The sequence below is a fragment of the Geospiza fortis genome, unplaced genomic scaffold (genome assembly GCF_000277835.1).
Source record: "Geospiza fortis unplaced genomic scaffold, GeoFor_1.0 scaffold237, whole genome shotgun sequence".
Classification (NCBI taxonomy): Eukaryota; Metazoa; Chordata; class Aves; order Passeriformes; family Thraupidae; genus Geospiza; species Geospiza fortis.
This window is the reverse complement of record NW_005054319.1, coordinates 4667943-4695282: the sequence shown is the minus strand read 5'-3', so window position 1 is coordinate 4695282 and position 27340 is coordinate 4667943. Positions and strand designations below refer to the sequence as shown.

The 27340-nt window shown below is 40.6% G+C and overlaps 3 protein-coding genes across 3 annotated transcripts; 2 read left to right on the top strand and 1 right to left on the bottom strand.

Annotated features, from left to right (window-relative positions):
• Positions 1-943: 943 nt before the first annotated feature.
• Positions 944-8802, top strand: LOC102036022 (acyl-coenzyme A synthetase ACSM3, mitochondrial). Its single transcript, XM_031056515.1, has 13 exons — positions 944-1216; positions 1986-2193; positions 2638-2845; positions 3248-3391; positions 3803-3959; positions 4418-4497; positions 5186-5309; positions 6036-6116; positions 6242-6343; positions 7259-7386; positions 7485-7584; positions 8188-8307; positions 8716-8802. The coding sequence occupies exons 1-13, from the start codon at positions 1013-1015 to the stop codon at positions 8800-8802; spliced, it is 1743 nt and encodes a 580-aa protein (XP_030912375.1). The 5' UTR covers positions 944-1012.
• Positions 8803-9282: 480 nt separating this feature from the next.
• On the top strand, positions 9283-17836 carry LOC102035848 (acyl-coenzyme A synthetase ACSM4, mitochondrial-like). The gene is made up of 14 exons (XM_005420393.1): positions 9283-9451; positions 9975-10242; positions 10700-10910; positions 11308-11515; positions 11629-11772; positions 12013-12169; positions 12795-12874; positions 13617-13740; positions 14254-14334; positions 14446-14547; positions 14905-15032; positions 15729-15828; positions 16648-16767; positions 17586-17836. Exons 2-14 carry the CDS (start codon positions 10042-10044, stop codon positions 17670-17672), a joined length of 1743 nt encoding a protein of 580 aa, XP_005420450.1. The 5' UTR covers positions 9283-9451; positions 9975-10041; the 3' UTR covers positions 17673-17836.
• Positions 17837-23959: 6123 nt separating this feature from the next.
• THUMPD1 (THUMP domain containing 1) lies at positions 23960-27221 on the bottom strand. The gene is made up of 3 exons (XM_005420486.2): positions 26834-27221; positions 26255-26503; positions 23960-25674 (listed from the first exon to the last, which is right to left on the bottom strand). Exons 1-3 carry the CDS (start codon positions 27219-27221, stop codon positions 25346-25348), a joined length of 966 nt encoding a protein of 321 aa, XP_005420543.1. The 3' UTR covers positions 23960-25345.
• Between the last annotated feature and the right edge of the window lie 119 nt (positions 27222-27340).

Here is a 27340-nt window from a genome sequence, read left to right as displayed (position 1 = left end):
GTCTCTTCTCTGCTTACCTGCTTTTTCAGGCAGGCATCCAAAAGATCCAACTCCGAGGGTTGCTTGTAACCATGTCAGGCCTGCCGATTTAATCCACAGCAGAGAAAATAAAAGGTCCTTATGATTGGCAAAACCTAGTGAAATCAAACAGAAGAAGACACCTCAATATGAGGTCCCTGTTCAGGCGCCACCTGTTGTAGTTTTCACTCACTGCAACCCCTAGTTCGACTTGGCCAGGGGAACTGGCAAAAAAAGGAATGGGAATTATGGTCTTACCCAAGAAAAAAAAACTTTAATAGCCTTACCCAAGGAAAAAAAACTTTAATAGCAAAATAACAAATGTAGAAACCGCAGAGTCTGGGGGCATGATCCAAAGACTGGGGGGAGGGGGCAAGGCAAATATTACAAGGCATAGGAATCTTCTGAGGGCAAGGGTCCAATCGGGAATGCGAACTCAGAACATGATCTTATTTGTAAAAGGTACTGAACCAAGTGAGAACAAGAACCAGAAACCTGATCAAATATAGGATAGTTCTATTAACATATTGGCTCCCATGACCCCACTCTTCTCATCATGACCTGGCTAGGTGTCCTTTTTCCAGTGTCCTGTTTACCATGGCCTCAGGCTGATGCCTCCTGCATATGCTACTGAGGTTAAACCACCATTTATTCCAGCTGGATGAGATTCCACAGTTGTTGTTTTTGTTGCAGGATTCATAGCAACAACTCTGCTAATTTTATTAACCTCAAGGTGACTGAGCTTATTCCTTCTATATACCATAATGTTAAATGCTCACATCACAAAAATACAGGTTAACATGACATGAAATGAGGATGTGTGTAAGCAACCTATTTATTCAAGCTGCTTTGCATTCATTTATCCAACATCATACATGGGACAGCATCCAAAAACTGGATTTGCTTAAATGTCTTTTCTTTCATTCCAGGTGACTGATTCCTTAGATGTACACCTGATTCCTTTCCCTCATCATCTGATAAAACATCATTTATCATGAGAACATTTCTTAAATCCTGGATTCCTCAGTGTTTGTGGATTCTCAGATCACCTTCCAGAACATTCCATGGAAACAACAGGCTTCTTACATTTCAGATTACTTCCCATTATGAATCTATAAACCAGGGTGAAAAGGAAGTGCCAGAATATTTCAACTTTGCAAGTGATGTCTTAGATAAGTGGACACAACTGGAAAAGGTAGTATTTGTCTTTTATTTTATAGACATTGAATTGTAGTTTAACCCCAGCTGTCAGCTGAGAACCGCAGAGCCCCTGGATCTCACACACACACATCCAGTGGGATGGGGAGGAGAAACAGGAAGAAAAAAAGGTAAAACCCATGAGTTGAGGAAAGAACCGTTTAAGAATTGAAATATAATAATAATCATCATATTAGTAGCAGTAGTAGCTCACTGCCCACTGGTCAATGCCCAGCCCATCCCCAAACACCTCCCAACAAACTTCCTCCCAGGTTATAAACTAAGGAGAACCTCCTGTGATGTGGAATATCCCTTCAGGCAGTTCAGGTCAGCTGTCCTGTCCATGATCTCTCCCAGCTTCTTGTGCACTTCTTTGTTGGCAGAGGGTGAGAAACTGGAAAGTCCTTGACTTATAGTAAGCACTGCTTAGCAACAACTAAAACATGAGTGTGTTATCAACACTACACTGATCCTAAATTCATAAACCACAGCACTTTACCAGGACATAGTAAGAAAATTGACTCTATTTCAGACTAAATGAGGACACAGTGGAAAGATTCTCAGACGATACAAATCCATTCTCCTCATGGGTACTGGGCAGTATTGGCTATAAAGTAGAAAGCACTATGTTATTTTGTTTATCAGAAATACAGTTGTCACCCTAAGAGAGTGATTGCCAGGGATGATTTGCTTAGTTTAGAGTTATTTTGTATTGAAGTGAAACCTTTAAAGTTTGTCTTATTTTAATGTCTTCTCATGTGTTGAAGGAGGGAAGAAAACCAGCAAATCCAGCTTTTTGGTGGGTCAGTGATAAGGGAGAGGAGGTGAAGTGGAGCTTTGAGGAGTTTGGCTCTCTGTCCAAGAAGACAGCCAATGTCCTTTCTGAGGCCTGTGGTTTGCGGAGAGGAGACAGAATTGTAGCAATTCTGCCTCGTGTTCCTGAGTGGTGGCTCCTGAATGTGGCCTGCATGCGAGCAGGTGAGTGACTCACGGACTTGGTGGGTGCAGACAGAGAGCAAATAGAGCCTACAAGCCATCTATTAGATTAGGGTGAAGAAAATGCAAACAGGAATATTCCGTTGGGGCCTCTACAGCTGCTCTTTTGCCTAGAAGGAGAATTGGCAGCACGCACACAGGAAGCACAGGGCCAGACATGGTCCAGTCAAAATCAGTCAATTCAGCCAGTGAGGGCTGAATGGCTGCAACCAAAGGCCACGCTTGACCACATACATTGGAAGGGAGCTGAATTTATAATGGAAGAACTTACATAATTAGTGTCATTAATAATTCAATAGATCTAATTTGCTCTGCTTTTAAACTGATAACCGTCCATGATGGATGAAATCAGCATCAACAGAGAGACATAATCAAGTCATTTTGGGAAATGCTGAGTTTTCTCAATTGCTTCTTGCTTTTTTCCAGGAATTATCTTTTTTCCAGGAACATCCCAACTAACAGCCAAAGACATCTTATACCGACTCCAGGCTTCAAAGGCCAAGTGCATTGTTACCAATGACACACTGGCACCTGCAGTGGAATCTGTCCTGTCTGGCAGCGAGTTCCTGAAAAGCAAACTCATTGTAGGCCAAGGGAGCAGGGATGGGTGGCTGAACTTCAAAGAACTCCTTGCGTGAGTATCCAGCTCTTTTTGTTCCAGTTCTTTGAGATGGAAGGAGCTGTATCAGTCAGGTGACATTGCTGAGTTGTGGGGGTAATTTTCAAAATGTGAATGAGTTACATTTCTGTCAACTTGCAGCACTGTGATTACACTGCATTAAGTACATATTCATGGAACCCAGGTTTTGGGACCCAAGTTCAGGTCCTTCAACTTCTTCTTGCTCCTCAGCTTTGTGATTCAGAGTGTACGTGACAGGCAAAATGTGTTCTCTAACTTTTCCCTGTGATATATAATGGATTTAGTAAGATCATGTAATTTGGGGCAGCTTTCCTGTTGATCTCCTAAACATTAAAAATATTGCTTCCTTGGTGGAAAACTGCACATAGTGACCAGAATACATAATTTCTTCTGAAGGGTTGCATCTGCTGACCATATATGTATCAAGACAAGGAGTCACGACCCAATGCTTGTGTATTTCACCAGTGGAACTACGGGCTTCCCAAAAATGGTGCTGCATTCCTACAGCAGTTACGGCATTGGATTTGCAACCACTGGCAGGTATTACCTTGCAGTTCCCCCCAGGGTCCTGATTAATTGCTGTGATCTGCACTAAACCGAACACGAGGCCATAACATTCCAGTAAATGTAGGCATTTCATGACTGTAGGATTTGCAGCTTCTTCATCTTTCCTCTCTCATGGTAAAAACCTTGTTATTAAAACCTTCTTGAAGGCCCAGTTGAGCTCATTATGTGCAGAGCTGTGTCATTTGCAGGGCTGAAAGCAGAGGAGCAATAAGGAAAGTGTCCCTACAACCACACCAGAAGTCGTCAAGTGCTTTAATGTTGGGTCAACCTTCCTTGAGAGCCAAAGCAACCTTGGGCCATTTCATTATACCTTAAAAGTTAAATCTGTGGCTTGGTACTGATTTGCTTTCCCTGAAAGTTTTTTCATCTCTGCTTTTTCATCAGGCGTTGGCTGGACTTGACTCCTTCCGATGTAATGTGGAATACCTCTGATACTGGCTGGGCAAAATCAGCCTACGGCAGTGTTTTTTCACCATGGATCTGTGGAGCCTGTGTCTTTATACACAATTTGCCACAGTTTCAACCAGAAGTTATTGGACAGGTGAGTAATCCCCGCATCCCAAGCAATCCAAAGGTACCAGAATGCCTGTTCCTCTTCCCAGCTTTTTTTCAAAGCCACTCAGCTGGATGATTCTCCTCAACATTGGCCTCTTGTGTGGGGCAGAAACCTTGACTTTCCCAAGAATAATACTGGAGAAGTTGTAGTATAGTTCCCTATCATCAATTAGGCTTGAGCCTGGGACACCGACACCTTGGAAAACCCCCCAAAAAACCCTTAACTGGAACTACTGCTCTCACTGGTCCTTCATTTACATGAGTAACTTCCATTGGACAGAAAGTTCCATATTATGCAGGAGTTGAACTACCTGGTACAGCATTTTTAGGGTTTTCATCTTGCAGACATTTGAGCATGTAAATTGTGTTAATCACCTGCACATTCACAAGGTCATACCCAGCATCACACTTTCTTTTCAGCACAATAATTTCCTATTTTTCTAGACTCTCTCAAAATATCCCATCACCACCTTCTGCACGGCTCCCACCGGGTTCCGCATGCTGGTCCAACATGACATGAGCAGGTACAGCAGGGAGGGGAGGGAGGCTGGGGTGTAATGCTGGGACACCTCTGCATGCTTAGTTCCTTAGGTTCCTTAATTCTCTTTCTCACTTCAAGGAAACCTAATTAGCAAAGCTTGCTCTCAGTAAAGAACACTCTCCGTTTTCAAATGGGAGAAGAATTAGCCACACCTAGGCTACCTGGGCTTCAGGACTGGGTCTTTGAATAGACAGCACAGAGGAAACAAAGGAGATTTCTTTTTTTTTAAGCTGTCACTTCCTCTGAACTTAGGCTTCACAGTTCAATTTAAGTCAATCTTTTAGGAGGCATTGATCAGGGAGTTACTGGGGCACCATGGAGTTGTTCTCACATGCTTGAGAATGAAGGGAGCAGTTAGAGGAGCTCCACATGCTGAGAGTTATTTGGCAGCTGTTCTTCCTGGCTTGTTACTCTGTAAAATACCCAGCTTGTGAGAAGCGGTTTGCAAGGAGTTTTCACATCTTGGTAAGGTACTCATTCTTGTCACATAGGTCTTTCATCCTGCCAAAAGCCAATCCAGGTTTAGCAGAGAGCTCAGGCTCTGTCATCCTATTCAGCCTTTCCTTCAGTTTTAGGTGTACTTGGAAAGCCAAGGAAGTCTGTTTAGCTAAGGTTGCTCACTGCTCATTTTAGGAGTTAAGAGAATTATTTCATTTGCTCTTCCTCTCAAGGTACAGGTTCCCGAGTCTGAAGCACTGTGTAACTGGAGGGGAAGCACTCAATCCTGAAGTGTTTTCCCAGTGGAGAACCCAGACAGGAGTGGATATACATGAAGGTTATGGCCAGACCGAAACAGTACGTTTGCATTAATTCTTGTAGTATACCTGTTTAAAGGTAAGACTACCAGAGCCATGATGTCCTTGATAAATCGATGGAAAAGGTTAGAATCATTTACATGAATTAAAAAAAAAAAAAAAGACTGTATAAGTATGATTATACAGTTCCAGAATCAGCAAGCTGCATATTCTAATGGTTTAGACCCTGAAAAAAAACATGCCAGAGACACTTCAGATCAAATAAGTTGTAGGAGATCCCGTTGTCATCTTTACTTCAAAAAAACCCTGAAAACATAATTTGCTCCAGCTATCAATTTGGCCTGTCTGAGTTTTTAATGGCAAATATTAAACCAGCTCACATCCCAGACTTCTCTGTAAGTGAACATTAACAAAATTATTAGTAGCCAGATCTCAGAGTTTCTCTCGTTTTGCCCTTGAAATGGTCCCAAATTAATTGTCCCAGTATTGAAATAAGATCTGTAATAATAATCTGCTGTCCTGCAAAATAAAAGTCAAGTGTTTGCAGGACAATCCACTGGCTCAGACTCAACAAAACAAAGCTCTCACAGGTCTGACCTGAAATGCCTCTCAACCCCTCTGATGTTCTCAAAAAAACACAGTGCTTTGGTCCCCATTCAGCCCTTGTCACAACAAAGTCATGGGAAGATGCCTAATGCAAACAATAATAAAATTTACAAGATGTTGCAACAATGTAAAAAAAATATTTAAAAAATCTATTCTGCAGGTGGCAATCTGTGCCAATCTGAAAGGAATGAAAATTAAACCTGGCTCTTTGGGAAAACCTGTTCCGCCTTATGATGTGCAGGTATGAGGCAGTTGTGGGTAGAACAGTAAGGCAGTGCTGTGTCCCTTCTGTGCCCTGCACTGGGCTGCAGCAGATGTTCCTGTGAGCTGATCAAAGCAGCCCTGCTGTGTCTGTCCTTTCTGCAGATCGTAGATGAGCATGGGGCCGTTGTGCCTCAAGGAGAAGAGGGCACCATTGCTGTCCGAGTGAAACCCACACGGCCCTTCTGTCTGTTCTCCGAGTACTTGGTGAGCCTGACTTGCTGTGTCTGTGTCTGCTGAGGGACCCAGGAGAGACCCAGGGCAAAGGTCTGCCAGGAGCAGAATTCCATGCAGGATCCTCATAAAAAGTCTCACTGGGTTACTTGAGGACTTTGAGCCTGATCAGTGTGTGGTGATGCTGAGGGGCAGGACATTCTTAAGAAAACAGTAGACTCAGGCAAACTTAAAGATATTCTCCCCTGCAACTGAACTATCATAATAAATAAGCTTTTGGGGACCTATCTATGTTTTTAATCCTTTTCTGAACCCCGATAATATTTGGATATTTGTAGCATACTCAAGCAACAACTTGTAATTGCTCACTAAGGGATAAGAAACTTCTACAAGTTCAATACTATAGCTTCTGGTTTTCACTCTGTCTTCTGTTGTCAAAGTGTTTTCTTGTGTAACCAAAAGGTTACACTGGATGTAGAGGTCCTATAGGTCAATGCAAATAATGAAGTTTTTCCTGCAGGTGACCTCATTTGAGTTTTGATCCTGTCAGTTAAGGGTAAAAAGTTTCTTTTGTCAAGAGGTTATTGTGGCAACCACCTACAATGATAAATCATTTCCCTGAACAGAGTGGGTTACATATTTTTGTGGGTCATACATTTGCTGTGATGGATGGGCATTTCAATTGAGCACAACCTTTTCTCTCTAGAACAGAAATCTCTACATACATTTTTTAGTGTGTAGTGCTCTTTTCCACTTGTCACATACTTCAGGCATCAAACTGCTAATTAACACGGCTTTTTAGTTGAAAATATGAAACAGTACTGAACACACTTATTTTGAGAACAACTGAAAAAATTATCTAGGTCTTTTTTTGCACCACTGCTAAGGAAATGCATTATGTTTCACTAATAATCAGATACCTTTTCTGAAATACTTGATTGTTTCCAGGATAATCCAGAGAAAACTGCTGCCACTCTGTGTGGAGATTTTTATCTCACCGGGGACAGAGGCTTTATGGATAAAGAGGGATATATCTGGTTTGTTGGAAGAGCTGATGATATCATTAACTCTGCTGGGTAAGGCATCTCCTATAGATTTGCCTGGTGAAATGCAGCCTGGAAGGCCCAGAGGACTGGTCCCTGCTGCTGGGCTGAGCTGTCTCTGTGCTCCCCAGGTACCGCATTGGCCCCTTTGAGGTGGAGAGTGCATTGATGGAGCACCCAGCAGTCGTGGAGGCAGCTGTGGTCAGCAGTCCCGACCCAGTGCGAGGGGAGGTAAAGCAAAATAGGGAAAAAATGCAAAAGAAATACCCTTTCTACTAAGTATCAACTTCCTTATATGTACTAGGCTTCTCTGGAATTCAATATGTTGCATATTTTTAAAATAGGCTAATTTTTTTTAATCTGTATCTTAATCGATCTTACAATATCAGAATTATTTATTTGTTTGCCATTTTTATGTAGAAAAATATTTGAGCTTTTCAGACTAATTAAGACGTTCTTGTCTAAGCAATGATATTTTGATTATTTCTTGCTTTGTCACTTAGTGCAGTGTAGCAGTGACATCCAGAGTGTTTAATTTTTGTCTTATATTTTCAACTTTGCAACACTTCTTTGAGCAACAGAGTCAAGATTTTCAGCTTTATTAGGATATAACTTTAAGGAAAAAAAAAGATGGTAATATGGAAAAACATCCCCTGCTCCAGAATGGGTCCTTCATAGCACAGCATTCTCTAATAAACAGCTAATGAGAAGGGAAAATAAAGAAAAAGATAAAATTTTGGCATTCTGAATTTTGACATTCACTTTTCAAAACAAATATATTCCCTTATTGCTACCTCTGGAAGTTAATGGAACCCCTTCATTTTTGTGGCACAGGTGGTCAAAGCTTTCGTTGTTTTAGCTCCTCTCTATGAATCACGTGATCAAAAAAAGTTAGCTCTTGAACTTCAACAACATGTCAAGAAGGTGACTGCACCATACAAGTATCCAAGGAAGGTAAGTACAGCCCAAAAAGACAGGTTCTCTCATTGTATCAGAAACTGAGCATTTTTTGTCCCACCTCAGCTCTTTTTCAACACCTTTCTGACAAACACTCCAACCAGAGTTAGATAAAATAAAAGTAGATAACAGGGTCTGTTGCAGCTGCAGCCTTTGGTTGGCTGTGTGTGCTAGAATGCACCCAGGGGGAGGCAATGGTCGTGAAATTTTATTTCATGTGGGCTCAGTCTTTCTTTCCTGGAGTACTGGGGTTTTCACAGCAGCTCAAATGGGCAAGGCATTCAGTCAGCATTTCATCATCCCAGCCCTGGCTCTGCAGCTTCCCATCCTTTTATCCCCAACCATAATGAAAGTGTGTCTTTCCTTCAGCTGGGAATTTAAACAGGATGTATTTTTGCCTTTCAGGTGGAGTTTGTTAAGGAGCTGCCAAAGACAGTTACTGGGAAAATCCAGAGAAATGTTCTAAGGGGCAAAGAGTGGGCGAAAGTATAAAAAGAGCGAGAGTTATCTGGAAAACAAGGAGAGAAATGTTCTATTACCTGTACCAACCATAACACATCAAACATGGCACATGTTTATGACCCAGAACACACGGGAACATTGCGAAAAACAAACTGTGGAAGAAAAAGGAGAAAACGCTCAAACACAGTGCAACTACAACTCTCAGAGACATATAAATAAAAGAGAAGTTAATAAAAATAATCTTTGTCCTGTGGTGGGTATCAGCAGCACATTGATATATTCTTGTCAATAACTACCACTGTAACATTCTCAAATTCTTTCAGAGTGGAAAGAAAAAAAAATTTCTTTTTAATGCTTCTCTTCATCATGATGAATTTGTGATGTACTTAAATGGTTAAAGTTGAGGCAAAAGAAGACACAAAATGTTTTAGGTTAAGGTGCAAATGACGCACAATTAACAATGGTGTAAATGATTACAAGAAAAAAAGTTACTCCACAGGAAGAATTCTGCTGCTTGGTCTGTTTTGTGCCACATTCTCTTCTCATTACTCCAGAAGAAGTGAGCAATAAAGTCAGAAGAGTTTCACTCCAAAACCTTTATGAAGGAGTTTCCAGGTTTGACATCTCCAGGGAACAGCTGATCCTTACAGTGCCTCTTATGGGAAACACGTCCTAACAGGTGAGTGAAATGAATGAAGAGGATCTCCCCCAGCAGCTCCTCATCTCTCCTGTCCACAGCAGACAGGCCAGGAAAATGACTAGAAAAGTCTCTATCAAACTCAGGGGCCACATAATAAAGTGAAGGCTCTTGGGATTGATGTGATGAATGGGTGAATCAGTCAGCAACTGCTGAGGCTAAAGCAGTGAGATCCTTGATGGAACTAGTTTGGAAACAAGCAGAAAAGAAAAAGGAATTGAGAATCAGATACTGAATGTATGAAGCAGGAATATTCTAATGTAAAGAATAATATCTGATGTTGTGTTTTACTATGAAGAGTTGTGGGCAATTAATTTAAAAATTAAAAATATGAGAAAGGAGGAACTTAACATATAATTAGCATGTTAAAATCATCAGTCTCACTCTGACTAGCCAAGTGACTTTAATGAAGAACTCATTAATTCATAACTGGATTATCTTTGGATAATCTCAATATTATTTTTCTTTTTTTGTTGGTTTGGTTTTTGTTTGTTTGTTGTTGCAGGATTCATAGCAACAATTCTGCAATTTTCTTATATAGTGTACAGCATCTAGACACATAGTCTTCTGCCATGAAGCTGCTGTTGAAGTTACAGAAACTAAAACTCTTGTGGACTCTGAAATCTCCTAATAGGACTTTCCATGGACATCCCAGGCTGCTTTCCTCTGATGTATATTCCCAGTATGAGTCCATCAGACAGGGCAAACAGGAAATACCAAAGTACTTTAATTTTGCAAGTGATGTACTGGACAAATGGTCTGAGATTGAAAAGGTAGGGGATCTTCTGTTTTGCCAATGAAATACTTTAAATTTAAATTTCATTTGAAATAAGCTGGGATTTCTTCTTTATAAAAGCAGTCAGTTGCGAAGTGAAATTTGCATTAGGAAATTATACAAAAGTTCATTGTTTTTTGCTTTATTTATTGTTATTTTGTAGGACCATTGATGCACAGTAAAAGGCTTAAACTGAAATAGGATCCAGACTGGGGCTTGGGTCTGGAGACAGTTAGGCTGGTAAACATTTCAAGTTCAGAAAAAGAGAATCTGTTGGGAATAACTGAGCTTGATGAATAGCAAATCTTGATCCTTTAAGGACAAGAAAAAAAAATAGCTTATATGCCAGCTATGTCAAATACTCAGATCTTCCATAATTTACAGATGTCTGTGCATTATTATTTCATGGTCTTTCAGAAGAAAATCTTTTATGTTTAAATTCCTGTGTTTCATAGGCTGGAAAGAGACCATCAAACCCTGCTTTCTGGTGGGTAAATGGTGAAGGAGAAGAAGTGAAGTGGAGCTTTGAGGAGCTGGGGTTCCTGTCTCGGAAAGTGGCCAATGCACTGACTAAAGAATGTGGACTGCAGAAGGGAGACAGGCTTATCCTGGTCCTACCACGAATTCCAGAATGGTGGCTGGTCAAGGTGGCTTGTATGCGAGCAGGTCAGTGAGGTCAAATGGTCATTGCAAATCAGTTGAGAGGATCAAGAATAGATATGGTTTATCAAGAAAAAATAGTGTAATAATCCAGTGAGTGGACTGGCTGCCAGGCAGTCCTGAAGGGTTTGCACCAGGGGCCATAGGAGAGGTAGCTCATGCAGTGGGCAAGAAGATGCCAGAAGGCAGGGAAGAGCCATGGAAGTCACCAGGCAGGTCCACATTTCATTCCTGACAGGAGAGCACAGGCATCTGCATTAATCTAATCTAACTGTTTGGCTGGGAAACACCAGGGCAAATCCATATCAGAGATCGGTTTGGGAATATTTAATAGTTTAGATTCTTAGAAAAGAATTAGACACAGAAAAAATGCCAACACAAACTAACCTTATCTGTCTTCCAGGAATTGTCATAATCCCAGGAACATCCCAAATGTCAGCCAAGGACATACTGTACCGACTCCAGGCATCAAAGGCTGCGTGCATTGTTACCACTGACAAACTGGCTCCTGCAGTGGACTCGGTGGCATCCCAGTGCCAGCTCCTGAAAACCAAGCTAATGGTGTCCAAAGGCAGCAGGGAGGGATGGCTGAACTTTACTGAGCTGTACCAGTGAGTGACTGAGTGCCACTGCAGTCACAAGGACAGAGCAGCCCTGTTCCCACAAGCACTCATTTACATCAACTGCAACCATTGAAGTTATAATTACATTCTCCTTTTTACAGAAATCAATCTGCTGACCATTCCTGCATCAAAACAAGGATTCAAGACCCAATGATGATCTTCTTTACCAGTGGAACTACAGGTTCTCCAAAGATGACTCAACATTCCCAGGGCAGTCTTGGTTTCAGACCCCTTTTAAGTGAAAGGTATGAAAGAGTTAAGCCTGGTTGAACATAAGATAATTGAAGCTGCATAGTAGAGCTATTGTAAAAAATTACTGAATAAGAAATACCAGTGTACATCCCCAGCCTTTCTCCCTTTGAAATCAGAGTAAAAACTCCATCAAATTGCTAGGGACTAGGATCACCCCAGTGTCTCAATCTTCCAATTAATATCTCTTACCCTCTTTCTGGGAGTATTTTATTATCCTTTTTTTTCTCTATCAGGTACTGGTTGGATTTGACTCCCTCTCAAATGATATGGAACACTGCAGACACAGGATGGATACTAACTTCAATAGCATCTTTTTTTGATCCTTGGGTTTTTGGATCATGCATCTTTATACATCACCTACCACAGACTGACTCAGAAGTTATCCTAAATGTAAGGGAAAAACACATGGAAATGTATTCATCTGCAGAAAGCGTGCCAAAAACAATTCTTGACAGGATCCACAGATTTCATGGGGGTTATGTTTATAGTAGTGTTTGAGATATTGTATTTGTTTTGTAAAGCCCTACTTTCATTTTTATTGTATACAGAAGGGAACAAGCATGCAATCCATTCATACATTTTGCTCATAGCTGGTGAGCACGTGAACAAAAATAATCCAAAAGCAGCATTAAATGCCTGCCATTCACTCTAGTGACTGTGGAAATAGTATCAGAGGGTATTAATGCAGAAATGAAATGTTTCTGTGCCCACACCAGCCAAGATGAAAGTGAACACCTCCCTGTGATGTAGACAGAGGAGGAACTATTCTGGTCATGCCCCAAGCTGTGGGGTCCTGGTGTCATGTGGATGTGTTACCATGGGATTTTTGTAATCACATCTACAATCTCTGCATACTGCACCAACTGCAGGAGGGTTCCTCACCCAACAGAGGGTGTGGTGCTTTTACATAGGGGATAAATGTACTTCTCCTTTCTGTGTCACCTGTTTACTGTACATTCCAAAGGCAGGTTTTTGTCTGAGCTTCACACGTCCTTCTTACTGTTTAACCCTCTAGACTCTCTGCAGATTCCCAGTTGATGCCCTGGTCGGTGCTCCAACACTGTTCCGTATGCTGGTGCAAAATGATCTGTCCAAGTACGTAAAAAAATTACTCAATAATGTTTAATTTACCCTAACTAAACTTAGTCATCTCCTATATCTAACTGCTTGACCCAAAATAGGGTAATAATTAGTTGAAAATATCCTTGATGAGAATCCTTGACCATCATGCAAAATTTGAGTTTTGCTGAGGTTTTTGATCAGAGAAGCTTGATGTTTTCCCTCAGAAATTTGAGACTTATGCTACTGTACTCGTGAGTATGAAACTGAGAGTCTGTTAAATGCTTTGTCATAATTTTTGTCTGCCACATTAAGTGTCCAGACTTTGGGAAGGACTTCATCCTATAAAATGCACGTCAGCATACTTGTGAGGGAATTATTGGTTGTCGCAGTTGTACCTCACCCCTGTTCCAGTTCTCACTGCCTGTCATTGTTCCTTCCTTCCCTTTTGAACTTTCTCTTGGCCTGTTGCAGAGGGTCAGCAATCAGGGCCCTGGCTCAGCAGATCAGTATTGGTTTATTTATAATCCCAGCTGATTTCAGCAAAAATTTTATTTTTCACATGTTTAACTCTGACTGCTACTTATGGAGAGTGTTGAGCACAAAGTGATATCCTTGTTGTATTGGGAGCAGAAGGATCAGGGCCCCTCTGATTTCCCCACTTTGTGGCACTAACTCTCCCAGTAAACAGCTCTCCCATGGTGTTCACCTTTGCCTGCTCCTGGTCTCCCCCTCTAGATTTAAGTATTGCCTTTCTTGTTTTTAACTCCCTGTGAAGATACAAATTCATGAGCCTGAAGTACTGCATAAGTGGAGGGGAACCACTCAACCCAGAAGTCATGGAGCAGTGGAAGAGCTACACTGGGCTGGACATCTATGAAGTGTATGGCCAGACTGAAATGGTACATCTGTAGTGACAATGGCCTCTTAAATCTCTGGAATTTCTTTTTGCTGTAAGGTTTGTTTTGTAAGAACACAATGTGTTTCCTCCTTCACGTTTCTGTGACTGTTTCAGTAATTCCCTTCCCTGGTAACCTCTGAAAGAACTCCCTCTCATGGCTCTCCTCACAGAACCTGCCAGGAACGTAAGGGTTTGGAAGGGAATGTGGTGTAATATTTCCACAAATGTCCTTAAGCTAATTCCAAGTAACAATGTCAGTCAAGAAGGCAGAGTTTGAGTCTAAGGGAAGAAGACTGGTTAGCAGAGGACATGAATTTTTCACAGAGAATGGAACAGGATTATTTCAGGGAGTTTTATGATTTTGCTTATCCGTACCATACAGCACTGCCATATAGAATTCTATAAATCTTAATTCCTTACTTTAGAATTAGTCTAGAAACTACATTTAATGAATTAAGTGTGAATGTAGCAATTTTCTTTTGAAAAGCTTTGGTTTGATTTTGATTTTTTACAGGGAGTAATCTGCTCTGTTTCTAAAGGAATGAAGATTAAACCTGGATCAATGGGGAAAGCAGCTCCCCTTTATGATGTTCAGGTTTGTTGACTGCTCTTTAGATTCTGTCATGGGGGATTTTTTGTTTGGCTGGATTCGTGTTTGGAGTTTGTTTTTCCATTGGACTAAAATAAGAACTGTTTTTCATTCTAGATCGTAGACAAAAATGCCAATATCCTGCCTCCAGGACAACAGGGGGAAATTGCTATCAGAAGCAAACCTATAAGGCCACTTGGTTTTTTCTCAGAATATTTAGTAAGAACTTTATGTTATTCCTTGCCACCACTACCAATCTCCCCAAAAGCTCTCCAATTGCATAGTAGTCCTAAAGACTGGACATTTTTCACCATTTTATTATTTATTATCAGAGTAATTTGTTTATTTGAATTGGTGGGTGTTAGAAAAGGAAATAAAATCATTTAGAATCAAGTTAATTATTTTCTTAAAGAATAGAAATTATTTTAAACCTAGTTTATTGTATCTTATAGCAGTATCAGTACATCCTTGACTGAAAAATTAAGTTCCAGTGCATTTGATGTTATTTTTGTTATAACATAATGTATAGCTAATGCGCGCTCAAAATCTAAACTACTGCTTGTAAACCACTTTAAGGATAACCCTAAGAAAACTGCAGAAAGTGAACGTGGGGATTTTTATGTCACTGGAGACAGAGGCACTATGGATGAAGAGGGATATTTCCAGTTTATTGGCAGAGATGATGACATCATCATTTCTTCGGGGTTAGTCTGCACACACCCATTCCAAACCTGCCATTGTATATCCTGACATGTTGTGTTGTACATTCTTACATGTGAGCTTCTGGCATCATAATCCTGTGACAGGAATGTATTGACCTCTTGAGTTTGGAATACTTGCTGTTATTATTAGCTTTTCACAGACCTTGAGTATCATCTCTGTGATGATACTGGATCCATTTCCCCTGCAACATCTCGTGTGTTTCAACAAAGAATGAACACTTCAGTTAACAAAGGAGGAATGTTTATCTAGTTAATTTTTTGACTGAAATTGAAGCAACCTCTATTGGATTCAAAGAGCTTTTGAAAGAATTTATTTTTAACATGTTGAAAGGAAAGAACTTGATGTTGTATGAGGTGATTCCATGACGTGGCACAGGCTGCTGCTGCAGACCCCAGCTACAGGGTGGGATGGAGCTCCAGCCTAAGAGCCCCAAGGAGAGGGGACAGATGGAGAAGTATCCACAGCCCCAGCAGTCCTCTGCCACAAAGATCACTATGAAATGCTCCTACTTCTAAGCCAGCCAGCTGTCCCATTTTGCCTAAAACTTCTATAGCTGGTTATTGATTTGTTCTGGTTTTGGTTTTTTTTCCTCAACATAAAAATTTTAAAACTTTTGGTACTGTTTTTTCGAGACAAAATGCAAGAGCCAAACCTCATTTTTCTTTTTCCTGACCTAGGTATCGCATTGGGCCATTTGAAGTAGAGAGTGCCCTAATAGAGCACCCAGCTGTGGTAGAAACAGCTGTTGTCAGTAGTCCAGACCCCCTCAGAGGAGAGGTAAGGATGCTGAATGGAGGGGGAAAGCAAAATGCATTTGTTCAAATATATAATGATATCAAGGAAGTTCTACTTTACTGAAAAACTTACAGCTCTAAGGCAATAATGTCACCTTAGAATTATGGAATTGTTTAGGTTGGAAAATACCTCTGAGATCGAGTCCAACCATGAAGCCAGCACTATCAGGTCCACAAATACACCATGTCCCTAAGCACCACATCTACTTCCATCATGGATAATCCTAGTGGGGCTGACAAGCAAAATCCCTTCCCATTTACTCTTCTGAGTTTCTTTTCATCCCAAGGTCTTCTCTGTGGAGAGCACTACTGTGATGTTTACTTTGCCCTTGTTCTTAAGCATTTGTCTATACACTTAAATTGGGATTTATGACTCTTGGTGTAGCCAAAGTTCTACTGCACTTGCCTGAGAATTAGACATGGGCTAATTTTCTAACTGCAGCCAACTGTGGTGCCAGCATAACAGTGCTTACTGTCCTCAGTGTGAACTTCAGAAACAAAATGTCCCTTAGCTTCAGAGAGGACTCCACAGAGACACATTTTATTGCGCCTTCCTCTGGGCTGCTGCTGAGAAGAAAGGGAAAAGGCTCTTATTTGTAATGAGGGCACAAAAAGTGTCCTTTAAACTTTCCCTTCTGCACATACACATGCAGAAGCTGGGCACAATCACTTCTTATCCTGTGCTGGCTTTTCTGTTCCTCGTGACTGGTGTGACTCTGAACAGTGCTGCTCTCTGGTAATTGCACATCAGCCCTTAAATAAAGTTGGTGTCAGATCACTTTTTTTTAATTTTACCTTACAGGTTGTGAAAGCATTTGTGGTTCTGTCCCCAACCTTTTCAGCCACTGACCTGAAGAGCTTAACTCGTGACTTGCAAGACCATGTTAAGAAAACTACTGCTCCATATAAATACCCTAGAAAGGTAAATATTTCTGAGAAGAAACTTTAAAACAGGGCACCCTTCCCTAAATCTCAGGAGAATTACCATTTAGATTTTCATGATTCACTTGAAAGAGACAGCAGTAAAGATTCATCTAGACCACTGGCTCCAGAAGACCTTTCCTAAATAGCATTAGTTTAGAATGTTTTTCATGAATTTATGTAAAGTACTTGTTCAAACTTCACAGAATTTTCTAGGTTTTAAATATCCCAGTCAGATCTCCGTGTTCTAAGTCAGACACACAATGATAATTCTCAATTTTGTGTTTAACCTTCAAACAAGCACTTCCCATGCCTTTAAGGTAGCATATGACTTAATCTAAAGTTTTTATCTACTGATCATCACAACTAACAAACTGACACAAGGCCAAGAGGATACACTTGGTGTTTCTTGGTAATCCCAGCACCACAGGAAAAGATCTACTGCAATGCTTGCCTAACTTTGAGCAGAACTCACAGAACTAAGAACCATTAAAGACTTTGGGGCTGTAACATCCTTTTCTTTTTTCTTTTTGTCATTCATCCCTGACCTCTGATACCATTCAGGCATTTGCCCTTCTGCTGTGAGTTACAGTACTCAGTTTGGCCAGCTCAGAGGCAGCTGTACAGATGTTTGGCCATCTAGGCAGCCACAGAGGTTGTTTCACAAGTGGCACAATGTGCTCTTTGCGTTGGCTTGGATTTGAGGCAAGCAGCTCTTACTGATGGGAGCCCTCTCAGTTTTCCACATATGCTTGGAGAGTCTTGGAAAACCAGCTCTGTAGAACATGCTGCATTGCCTTCTCTCTTTATTTTATCTAGGTGGAATTTGTCAAAGAGCTGCCAAAGACAGTCACTGGGAAGATCAAGAGGAATGAATTAAGAGACAAAGAGTGGGGACGGATATAGCATTGTTTGGAATTGAACAGAACTTTTTCCATTCCATTAGCACTATATACCTTTCACTACTATAGCTGCCATCATTCTGATCTCTTTTTGTTAAGTGCTTGAACATCAAAAAACTACAGGTAACATCACGATGTGATATTAGCACCTGTTTGCAGAGTTTCCAATGTCAGTACCTGACTGAATTGTATTATTCTGGGTGAAAAATAAAATTTTCAATAGACAACTTCAATAGCATTTCCCTCTGAGACCTCCTCACCATCCCTCTTGCAGCCCAGCTTCTATTTGATGTGATTCTTGAGAGACAATAAAAAATATAATGCCCACATCTGAAAAGGTATTTTACATCAAATATATTTTGATTCACTGTTTCCTGAGAGTTTACCCTGACATCCAAAGCTTATGAAAAGGACATGGTGACTGATACGGTCACTATATGGGTTCCAAAAATGCAGCATCATGAAGAGGTTGGAAAAGAACATCTTTTCTGGTGCCACTGGATAGTGGCAGTAAAAGAGGCCATAAAAGTCCTAAAAATGCATTGTTACAGATGGGGGATTAGCAGCTTTATTGGATAGGTTCAAAATCCACGGTTTTGGTGGTAGGATGAGAACCATGTGTAGGTATCCTTTCTTTTGAAAGTGTCTTGTCTCTTCCAAGAACTAGCCAGGAGTGGAATTCTCAATGCAAGGCTGGAAGTATTCTGAAATAGATGTGAACATAAGATCCCATCTTTTGCTTTAAAAACCCCTCTGAGGTAAATGAAATTGGAATTGAGATTATGTTCAGTATGTGAGAAAAAATAGATGATGCTGTTATGCATAATGAGAAATTAGTTAGTTGTATGCATTTGGCACATAAAACTGCTATGTTTGCATTAGTAGGAAAGTTAATATTTAGTTTTATGGCTTGAAATGCTTAATGCATTTCCAGAATGGGTTTGGAACTTGGTCCTTCCGATTTTCTGCATTGTGATTTTTGTGACTTTGCATGAGTTATTTTAGCCAGTCCATTGAGCAGGAGCTTTTTATAAGTGATCTACGACTTCACCTCCTTTCCCACAATACCAAAACTTGGAATTAAACTTTAATGAAAAACAGAACAGCCTTTAGATAAGTTGGGTTTAGTTATTTAAAAGGATTACAGATTGTTGCTATAAAACCAACTTTTCTGCTAATACTTGATCTAGGTCTAAATAGTCATCCTGTAAGAATAAAAAACAAACACAATTTATAAATGAAATCTACATAAGCTTATCTGTTTGAAAAAGGTTTGTTATTGAAAAGATCAGTAAGAGAAGGGGTAATTTGCCAAGTTTGGCCATCACACTCAAGTGTTAGATTTAAGATACAGAACTCACCATCACTGTCTGAGCTTCCATCAGCTGTGGCAGGGCAACAGAGCTCAACAGCTGCTAATTTGTTAATGGGTTCCTTTACAGTCCTTAAAATCCAAAATAAAGTTATCTTCAAACACAATCTCACAGGCTTCTAGTGAGTGTAGAAAATTAAATCCCCCATGGGAGCAAGTAGTTTGTTTAATGTGATTCTACCAGAAGAAAAGCAAAAAAAGTAAGCTTGTCCTCAAATCTGGCTGTAGCAGGGTTTTAAACTTCCCTTTTCCTGTATTACAGCTTTGTTCTGAGATTATTTTTTTTCTCCTTCTTTCAGTCAGAACAGAAGGAAAACATGTTGGATATTTTAAATGTAATGTTGTATTTTAAATGTAATCCATTTTTGGATAGAATAACAAGAAATTAGATTAGATCTTTAAATGCAATTGAAAAAACGTTGAAAAATGTGATCTGCTCACAATTTCAGCATCTGATTCTTTTTAAGGGCATTCAGTTTTCAAATATGAGTACTTTTGGGGAAAGTAATCCACTTTGAAGTGAAGTAATCAGATTTTTAAAGTAATACATTTATTCCATGTAAGTAATACGTTTTTAAATATAATCTAATTATGAACTTTGAAAGTAATTGATTGTAAAGCAAATTTAAAAGTATAATCCTGCAACATGTTTCTAGGTTTCTGGTATTGCTCTGTGCTGGGCTTTAAACAGACCTGGCTAGACTTTTCCCTGAGCCCTGGTAGTGGCACAAATTGTTCATTCCAGCAGGGAAGGGCTTGTTCAGGAGGTTCTTTGCTGCAGCACAGCCTGCTCAGTCTGCACATCGGGTCAGACAGACTTTCCAATGTGTTCTTGCAGTTCTGCAATGATAACCTGAACCCGACTAGGAAAAAAGGAAGAAACAAACTGGTGAATCAAAGCATTTCTGTTTGATATGTGGGCAGGAGCCTTTGCTCAGTCACACTGCCCAGGGGTTCAAGCAAACACACAAAGCCCCTCAGTGCTACCAAGGCTGTGCTCAGTTTCAGGGGGGTTGTTTGTCTTGCACTACTGACTTGAGGAATTACTGAGTCAACCAATTGATATTCCTTGTTTCTCTAAACCAGAACTTACGCTTTTTGTTGGGCATTGGGAGTAATGTGCTGTCTGCCAGCTAAATCCTAAAAAGAGCCTGAAACTTTTAAATTTGCAGGCTTGCTACAGAAAAGAACAGTTTGTAATGAAACTGCAAAGTCGTGTTGTTTTTTCTCTGTCCAGACAAGTTGGGGTTTGTTCAATAACTATCAAAGATGATCTCTGGGAACATTCAGAGGGAGAAACTGAGAAACACAGAGTGGTGCTCTTTGCTGCTGAGCTCCTCACCAGAACATGCTCATCCTGGACTTTTGTGTATTCCATTTTGTGTATTCCATCCTGTTTCCTATCAGTCTTAAGAGAACAGCCTTCTGAATAAGGGTGGAAGATACACATTGCTGTTCTGCTGCTTTGAAATATTTCTGAAGCAATATATTCTCTATAACTTTAAATGTACATGGGAGAAAAGGTTTTTGAAAATAATGATAGAAGAGAGGAAAATGGACTAGTCCTTATTTTTTGTATCTGCAGCGCTTTTACTGAAAGCCATAATATGTGTAACTCTGTGCCAAATATTATTTTGTGAGAATGTTTTTTATATTGTTGATGATCAGACTTCCAGGTCTATCCAGTACCGGGTTGCATAGAGTTTCAGGATTAAATATAATCAAGGATTTCCTGGGCTGAGGTGTCAGTTCAGACTGTGAGATATTTCCATAACAGTCAAGCTGCTCCAAGGTTATGGGAACAGCAGAGATTTAGATCATCCCTGCCAGGTCACATCTCACATTTCTTGTTACCTCTCTATAGCCCTTGCATTTCACACCATGCTGCTACAGCACTTGATTCAGAAGATATAAGCAGTAGCTGAACTCTGTGGCAAAGGCTTTATTGAGCATAAAAACACCTGTGAACCAGAAAAAAAAATATATTAAGAAGAAGCAGAGTGTTACTTATCTCGGCTTTTCCCGGTTCTGCTATAAACCCACTATGCACTACCCATAAACATATCTGCTGGTAGCAGGAACCTGGGAAAACAGCAAAAGCTGTGTAGTAAAACTGTTCACATGACCTTTCAGGATAACTAATTGTTATCAACTGGCTAATAAACACAAGTCCCAGGCTTGTGCCAGGAGGGTTCTGCAGGTGGATCTTGCCTCCTTCACACCCTCAAGCTCTGGCATGGATATTCCTTTGCTTTCCAGCTACCAAGCTCATTATTGTCTGAGGTCAAAAATAGAAAACAAATGCACAAAATGCTGTGTCCATTACATTAATCTTAATGGATCTGAGCTTGCACTACTGAAACTCGAGGATAGTTGAGACTTTATTTCTTTAGGAGCAGAAATGGAAAGGGAGATGAAATTAAAGGGAGCTCGAATCTCAGAGTGGTGGCAGATGAGCATGGCTTGTATTCAAACAGGTGAATTGTGTGATTCCTAGTGGTCTCTACATTGTTTATTACCTTCTATGCCAGAAGTTAATTAATTTAACAATTATATTTATTTGACTTCCTTGCTTAAACATTTGACAATCAAAGAGGAGACTGGGGTAGTCTCTAACAACTGATGTCATTACCTCCATCATTTTTCTTTCACTTTCTGAGGCTTGGGTTAAGTCAGTTTAACTGTGACAGACTCAAAGCTGCCAGTGTTTTCTGCCTCAAAGTTATGCACCCTGTGCCTATAGCAAAGGAGCTATTTTGTACTTCAAGTCTGCACATCTCTATTCAAGCTCAGATATGTGAGACTTGTTTTACCATTTCTGGATTGAATGGTGCTAGTAGCCAACAAATCAGGAAAAGCTGTAAAGTCATCAGGACTGAAAGGGAAAAATACCTAATACATTTCCAATTTTATTGCACTTTCAGGTGTCATCATCATCCCAAGGACAACACAACTGACAGCGCCTGACATCTGCCATCGATTGCTGGCTTCGAAGGCCAGGTGTGTTATTGCAATCCATGCTCTTGCTCCTGGGGTGGACTCAGTTGCATCCAAGTGCCAGTCTCTGAAAACAAAGCTGATTGTGTCTGAAAGCAGCAGGGCTGAGTGGCTGAACTTCAGCCATCTGTTGAAGTAAGTGCCTTCTACCTAAACCCTGTCAGAGTTATCTCCAGTGGAAATTTCCTCATGTTTGAACACCCTTGTACATCTGTATCTCATTAATGAATGAGATACCTCTAAGGGGGTAGGAGAAGAGGCAACTTAGTCTCTTTTTTATATACAGAAGCAATATTAAGGATTAGCCAAACTGCTAATTATAAAATAAGTAGCCTTATGATGTCTAGATTTGTTATATAAGACCATAAAACACAGAAAAGCAGGCAGGAATGACTTCTATTGACAGCTGTGGCATATTTACTCTCTAAAAGACAAATATTCTATACAAATTATTCCATATTCCTAAAACTTGATGATAATAAGGCTACTATGAATAGCTTTTCACTATGAAAGACTAAAAAGGGTACTGTAAAATGAACTTAATGCCTTTTGGAATCCTCTAGACAGATCACTGGCAGCCTGCCTGCCTGGCAGGATAACTGCCCTGACCTCCCTGCTGCCCATGTCCTTGGCTGCCTCAGCTCAGTGCCAACCTGGCCAGGAGGCTCTGGGGCTCTGGAGTGGAGCCCCTGGGCAGCAGGAGCCACCAGCCAGCCCCAGGACACGGCTGGGCTGGGGAGGCACTGCCCACACACAACCTTGCAGGAAGGGGCAGTGCTTGCATGCCAAGCCAACCAACAGCAGTCCTGGCACAGCTCTGCTGTTTTTCATCCATTTTTGTACATGCCACACCACAGTTTGATCCAAGAGCAGTCTTAAATGTAAGAACACCATGCCCACAATGAACAGTTACTCATATTTCATGTTGTTTTTCAGGCATGCCACAAAACTAAGCCTCTTAGGTTTACAGGATTAGCTGTTTTAAGATGGCATAACCACAGGGTGATTGCTCTTTGAATAGGAATATAATACAGGAAGGATTTTGCAGCATAATTCTTTTGGGCACAGGATCTTACCAGCTGTTTCCAATCAGTGGGAGTTACTGGTGTTACTTAAAGCTCTCCCCTACTGCATTTCACTACTGAAATGATAAATGAACTGAATTACAAGTAAATTCATATTTTAATTTCACAGTTTGGACCCTCAAGAAAGGCAAGTCAGTACTGGAAAACACCGAGGCTGTGAGATTGGCTTGTTCTTAAAAGAAATTATCAAGTTTCTCAAGCCAATCTGAGTTTTAATCCAGCACAAGGTAAAGAGTGAATCTCAGGGCCAGGGTTTCATACCATTCTTGAGTTTCAAGTCAGTATCAGGACAAATTAAGTACACCACATTCCACCATCAATGTATCACCTCTTCAGCTGATGTTTGGGCACTGTAACATCTTTCCTCAGCACTGGCAGTGACAGCAATTATTTGGCTTTTCATGTAAGGGATATCAAAATAATGTCTAATGGCTTGTCCATGAAGGTTTGAATTTGAAACACTGAAGCACCATGAGGGAACCACTGAGCACAAAATGATGGCACAGCAGGTAAGCCAGGGAATTAATGTCTAAACAATGAATGTTCAGTAAGAGCAAACTGTGAAAAATCAGAAGTAAACTGTAAGCCCGGTAGGCAGACAGGTCAGTGAGAGAGAGGAGGAAAGAAAACAAAAAATCCCAGTAATTACCCCGAGTTTTGTCCTTAGAAGTTAAAGCAGACTGTCAAGAATCATGATTACCAACATCAGCCACCAGTAAACACTCACAGTTGGCCTTTGTGTCTGATCTCAGATGGTTCTTTCCTTTGTGTGACTCAGACATTGATGGTTTTAATCCACACAAAAAAAATCTTCAAAAATTTAAATAAAACACCACAGGACATAAGAAAGCAGAGTTTTAATAAATGGGCTGCAATGGAGACAGGACTAGGGAAATAAAAGTCCTCTTCATTTTCCAACTTCTGAAACAATTTTGACAGAAGAAGAAAATATAAATTATGAAAGACTTGAACATGTCCTTTTCATTAAACCAAGAGAAGTAAGAAATTGTATTCCTCAAGATAAGTCTTTTCCCATTAGCAACACACAGGCTTTTATGCTAGAAATGAAATACTAAAGCTAGAAAGTTCTACAGGAGGCATACTCAAAACCCTGTTGGAAAGCAAGTTATAGCTGCACTGGTTTTGGTTGGTTTTTAGGAGTCACAGGAACAGTCCACTGCAACAATAAGACAACAGAAATACTCACTAGCATGACTTTCAATCTGAAACAAAATTAATATCAAAAAGTTAAAACTGCACCAAAAATTAAAATTTCATTCCCCTTATCTAGTATGGTATAATGGAGAGCTTCTTTCATGAGATGCTTCCAATCAGTATTTGAATTCAAACTTTGAGACTTAAGAAAAAAAATAAAATGAGAAACACTTTATAAAATCCCTCAAGGATTGAGTCTTTGGAAAGAGCAGCAAAAGGCTATCTGCAGGAAATTACTCAAAAGGGTTCCATTCAGTGATTACAGCATTTACTATAAAGCAGTAAGTGCTGCATACACAGCTAATGTAAACACACATGTAGTTTTTGATAAAACCATCTGCAATGCCTGCACTGTACTTCTATTGTTCTAAAACAGTCCAATCTTTTACTCTAAATCATCTCATAATATTCAAGTATTTATATATGTAACAGTTCTTTCCATTCAAGTCAAGACAGCATATCTGTGTATATATATAAATATACGTATAAATCCCTCCATCAAGTTATCAGATTTACCTCATTCTGTTGTTCACAGAGAAAAATGTTACCAAGTTCTGCAGCTGTCAGCTCACTTCCTTCCCAAAACCCTCTGCAACCAACTCTTTTCCAGATCTCGCTCTGACAGTAATTGCTCAGAGCTGCCTCTGTGCAGCCTTTAGGCTTCTGTAGCCTCCAGATATAACAAAGGAGAGTCCATACATGTCAGGGTGGCCAATCTACATATACATGCACAGACCCCTGCTTTGTGTGCCAGGTACAGGAAATGCAGAACAGAGCTGCAGGAGGACAGCAAGCTTCACCAGAAAGGTGATGCACTCTTGAGCACCCATACATCTGCTGAAATGTCAGTTCCACCTGCAACGAGCATTAAAATTCTTACACTTGTGGATTTTAAAACCAGGACTTCAAAACAAAACCCCTCTCCTCATTCCAACACCCTTTCAGAACTCCAGGGCAACTTTTTTTATATGTTTGGATTACATTTACCTTTCCCTTATATCACATTTTCTACACTATCAGAGCATCATTCCCCTTGGGCTCAGATTCTATTTCACTTTGATTCTTGTTTTCTTCTTTTACTTCTTTAGAGCTCTTCTCCTGCTCCTCAGTTTCTGCTTTAGCTACCTCTGAATTCTGTTCTTCTGTCACACTTGATGGGTTTTGTTGTGCATCTTCTTTGTTGCTTTTCACCACCTCCTGCAGATTGTATTTCCTGAACAGAACATAGTCCCTCACCACACTTAAGCAACAGACGGTTTTTATTATTTCCACCACAATTGTGTATTGTGGATTATTAAGATCAACCTTGTTTTCTGGATTGAGGCTGCCCACAATTCCTGTAAAAGAAGATGCAATTTAAAAGATGCTGGGAAAACTGTTTAACAGCATAAGCATGTCTTGTTTCTCAGTAATTGCAGTGAGATAATTTTACAGTTTCTTCAGTCCTACTGGTGGTACATTCTGAGAGTCCTGCTCTGTTCCAAACATTAAGCAATTACAAAAATAATTTGCTATAATTGAGGGGGATCTTGCCTCCTCTCTCTTAATTTTTACGCATTCAATAAAACACTTGAGTAAGGTAGAGCTATTATATGAGTCAAATATTGAACAGAAATAGTAATATTATTATTATTTCAATACAGCATCCAGAGAGAAAACCAAATAGCATTTCAAAGCACATATAACTGATACTACAAATTATAATCAACATTATTCTCTCTTCTGCTTATAGTCTCTTAAGACATCAACACCAACAAGGAATACTGATGTAAAGCTTTTTTTAAGTCTTAGAGAAGCTTTTAGAATTCAACAGAGGTTTTAAGCAAAAAATGTATATGTCCATTACGACCTCTTTTAAAAATCTGACCCATGTTGTGCATGCAGTCTTGTTCTGTTTTGTGTGAAAACCATACATACCTGCCAGTTCCTTAATTACTTCTTCCCTACTCATATGGCTGTTATTACGAGCTTTGTAAACAATCTGAAAAGTACCCTTGTTAGGGGCTTTAAACCAAGGCTCAAAAAACGTTTCTGTGTATTTTTTCATATCTTCCATAAAAGCTTTGCAAGTCCCAGAAATGGGCAGCATGCGCAGAATGACTCTTGTTTTCTTCTTTTTAGTGGTGTGCATATCCTTTAGTATATGGTGCACCAGGTTTTCAGGTTCTACAAGAAAAAAAGTTGGGTATGAGTGACAAATAGAAGGCATTATCTCTCCTCTTCCCCTTCTATATAATAAGCTAGGAGCTTGGCTGCACTGCTGTCAGCCTCAAATCCTTTTATGTAAAGTGTTGTTTTACTATACCAAAACTAAATCAAAGATTGTTTCGTCAAAGCAGTTTCCTCTACCTTTAGCTTCTTCACTAACAACAAAAATCAGTGGCACGGCCAAAGGGAAGGGTATTTGTTTGATATACACGTGTTACTTGGAAGTCACACTCTGTGGCCTTTTACTAACACTTTGAGAGCATTACTCAGCATCAGCAGAAGCCGCACCTATGCCCTGGGTTCTGATGAAGACCACGTTGTTGGCACCACTCTCCACCGACTGGAACCGCCGCAGCTTCTGCTCCGTCGAGGCACGGATCTGGCCAACCTCCTTCTTCAGAGCAGCCTCGACATCATCCTCATCCTCCTCCCTGTCGCTTCCAGACAGCCTCTCCTCGTGATCTGAAAACTTCATACAGGCACCATTTGTTGGTGAGCACCGAGCAGCAGTGCCCAGCTCACAGCCCGCGCTGGGCTCGCCACACAGGGCACGGCCCGGGCCGGCAGCGGGGCTGCGAGGGGGCTCGCCCGCAGAACCCGGGGCACTGGGGGCGTGATGCACCCACATGGCGCCTTCCACACACATGGCTTCTTCCACAGACACGGCTTCTTCCATACACCCGGCTCCTTCCCCACACCCACGGCTCTTCCACACACGCGGCTCTTCCCCACACGCAGCGGGAGCCGATCCCTCGGGGTGCCGCTCCCCCGCCCGCCCGCCCGCCCCCGCCGCCC

What these genes read in the sequence shown, in the direction of transcription:
- THUMPD1 (XM_005420486.2), bottom strand. Translation starts at nt 27,221, where the DNA reads ATGGAAGAAGCCGTGTCTGTGGAAGAAGCCATGTGTGTGGAAGGCGCC. An exon ending in CATCAGAACCCAGGGCATAG is followed by an intron (nt 26,504 to 26,833) that starts GTGCGGCTTCTG and finishes TTTTTCTTGTAG; the next exon opens with AACCTGAAAACCTGGTGCAC. An exon ending in AGTAATTAAGGAACTGGCAG is followed by an intron (nt 25,675 to 26,254) that starts GTATGTATGGTT and finishes CTTCTTTTACAG; the next exon opens with GAATTGTGGGCAGCCTCAAT.
- LOC102036022 (XM_031056515.1), top strand. Translation starts at nt 1,013, where the DNA reads ATGAGAACATTTCTTAAATCCTGGATTCCTCAGTGTTTGTGGATTCTC. An exon ending in GTTATGGCCAGACCGAAACA is followed by an intron (nt 5,310 to 6,035) that starts GTACGTTTGCAT and finishes TCTATTCTGCAG; the next exon opens with GTGGCAATCTGTGCCAATCT. An exon ending in TTCCGCCTTATGATGTGCAG is followed by an intron (nt 6,117 to 6,241) that starts GTATGAGGCAGT and finishes TCCTTTCTGCAG; the next exon opens with ATCGTAGATGAGCATGGGGC.
- LOC102035848 (XM_005420393.1), top strand. Translation starts at nt 10,042, where the DNA reads ATGAAGCTGCTGTTGAAGTTACAGAAACTAAAACTCTTGTGGACTCTG. An exon ending in CTCCCCTTTATGATGTTCAG is followed by an intron (nt 14,335 to 14,445) that starts GTTTGTTGACTG and finishes TTTTCATTCTAG; the next exon opens with ATCGTAGACAAAAATGCCAA. An exon ending in GACATCATCATTTCTTCGGG is followed by an intron (nt 15,033 to 15,728) that starts GTTAGTCTGCAC and finishes TTCCTGACCTAG; the next exon opens with GTATCGCATTGGGCCATTTG.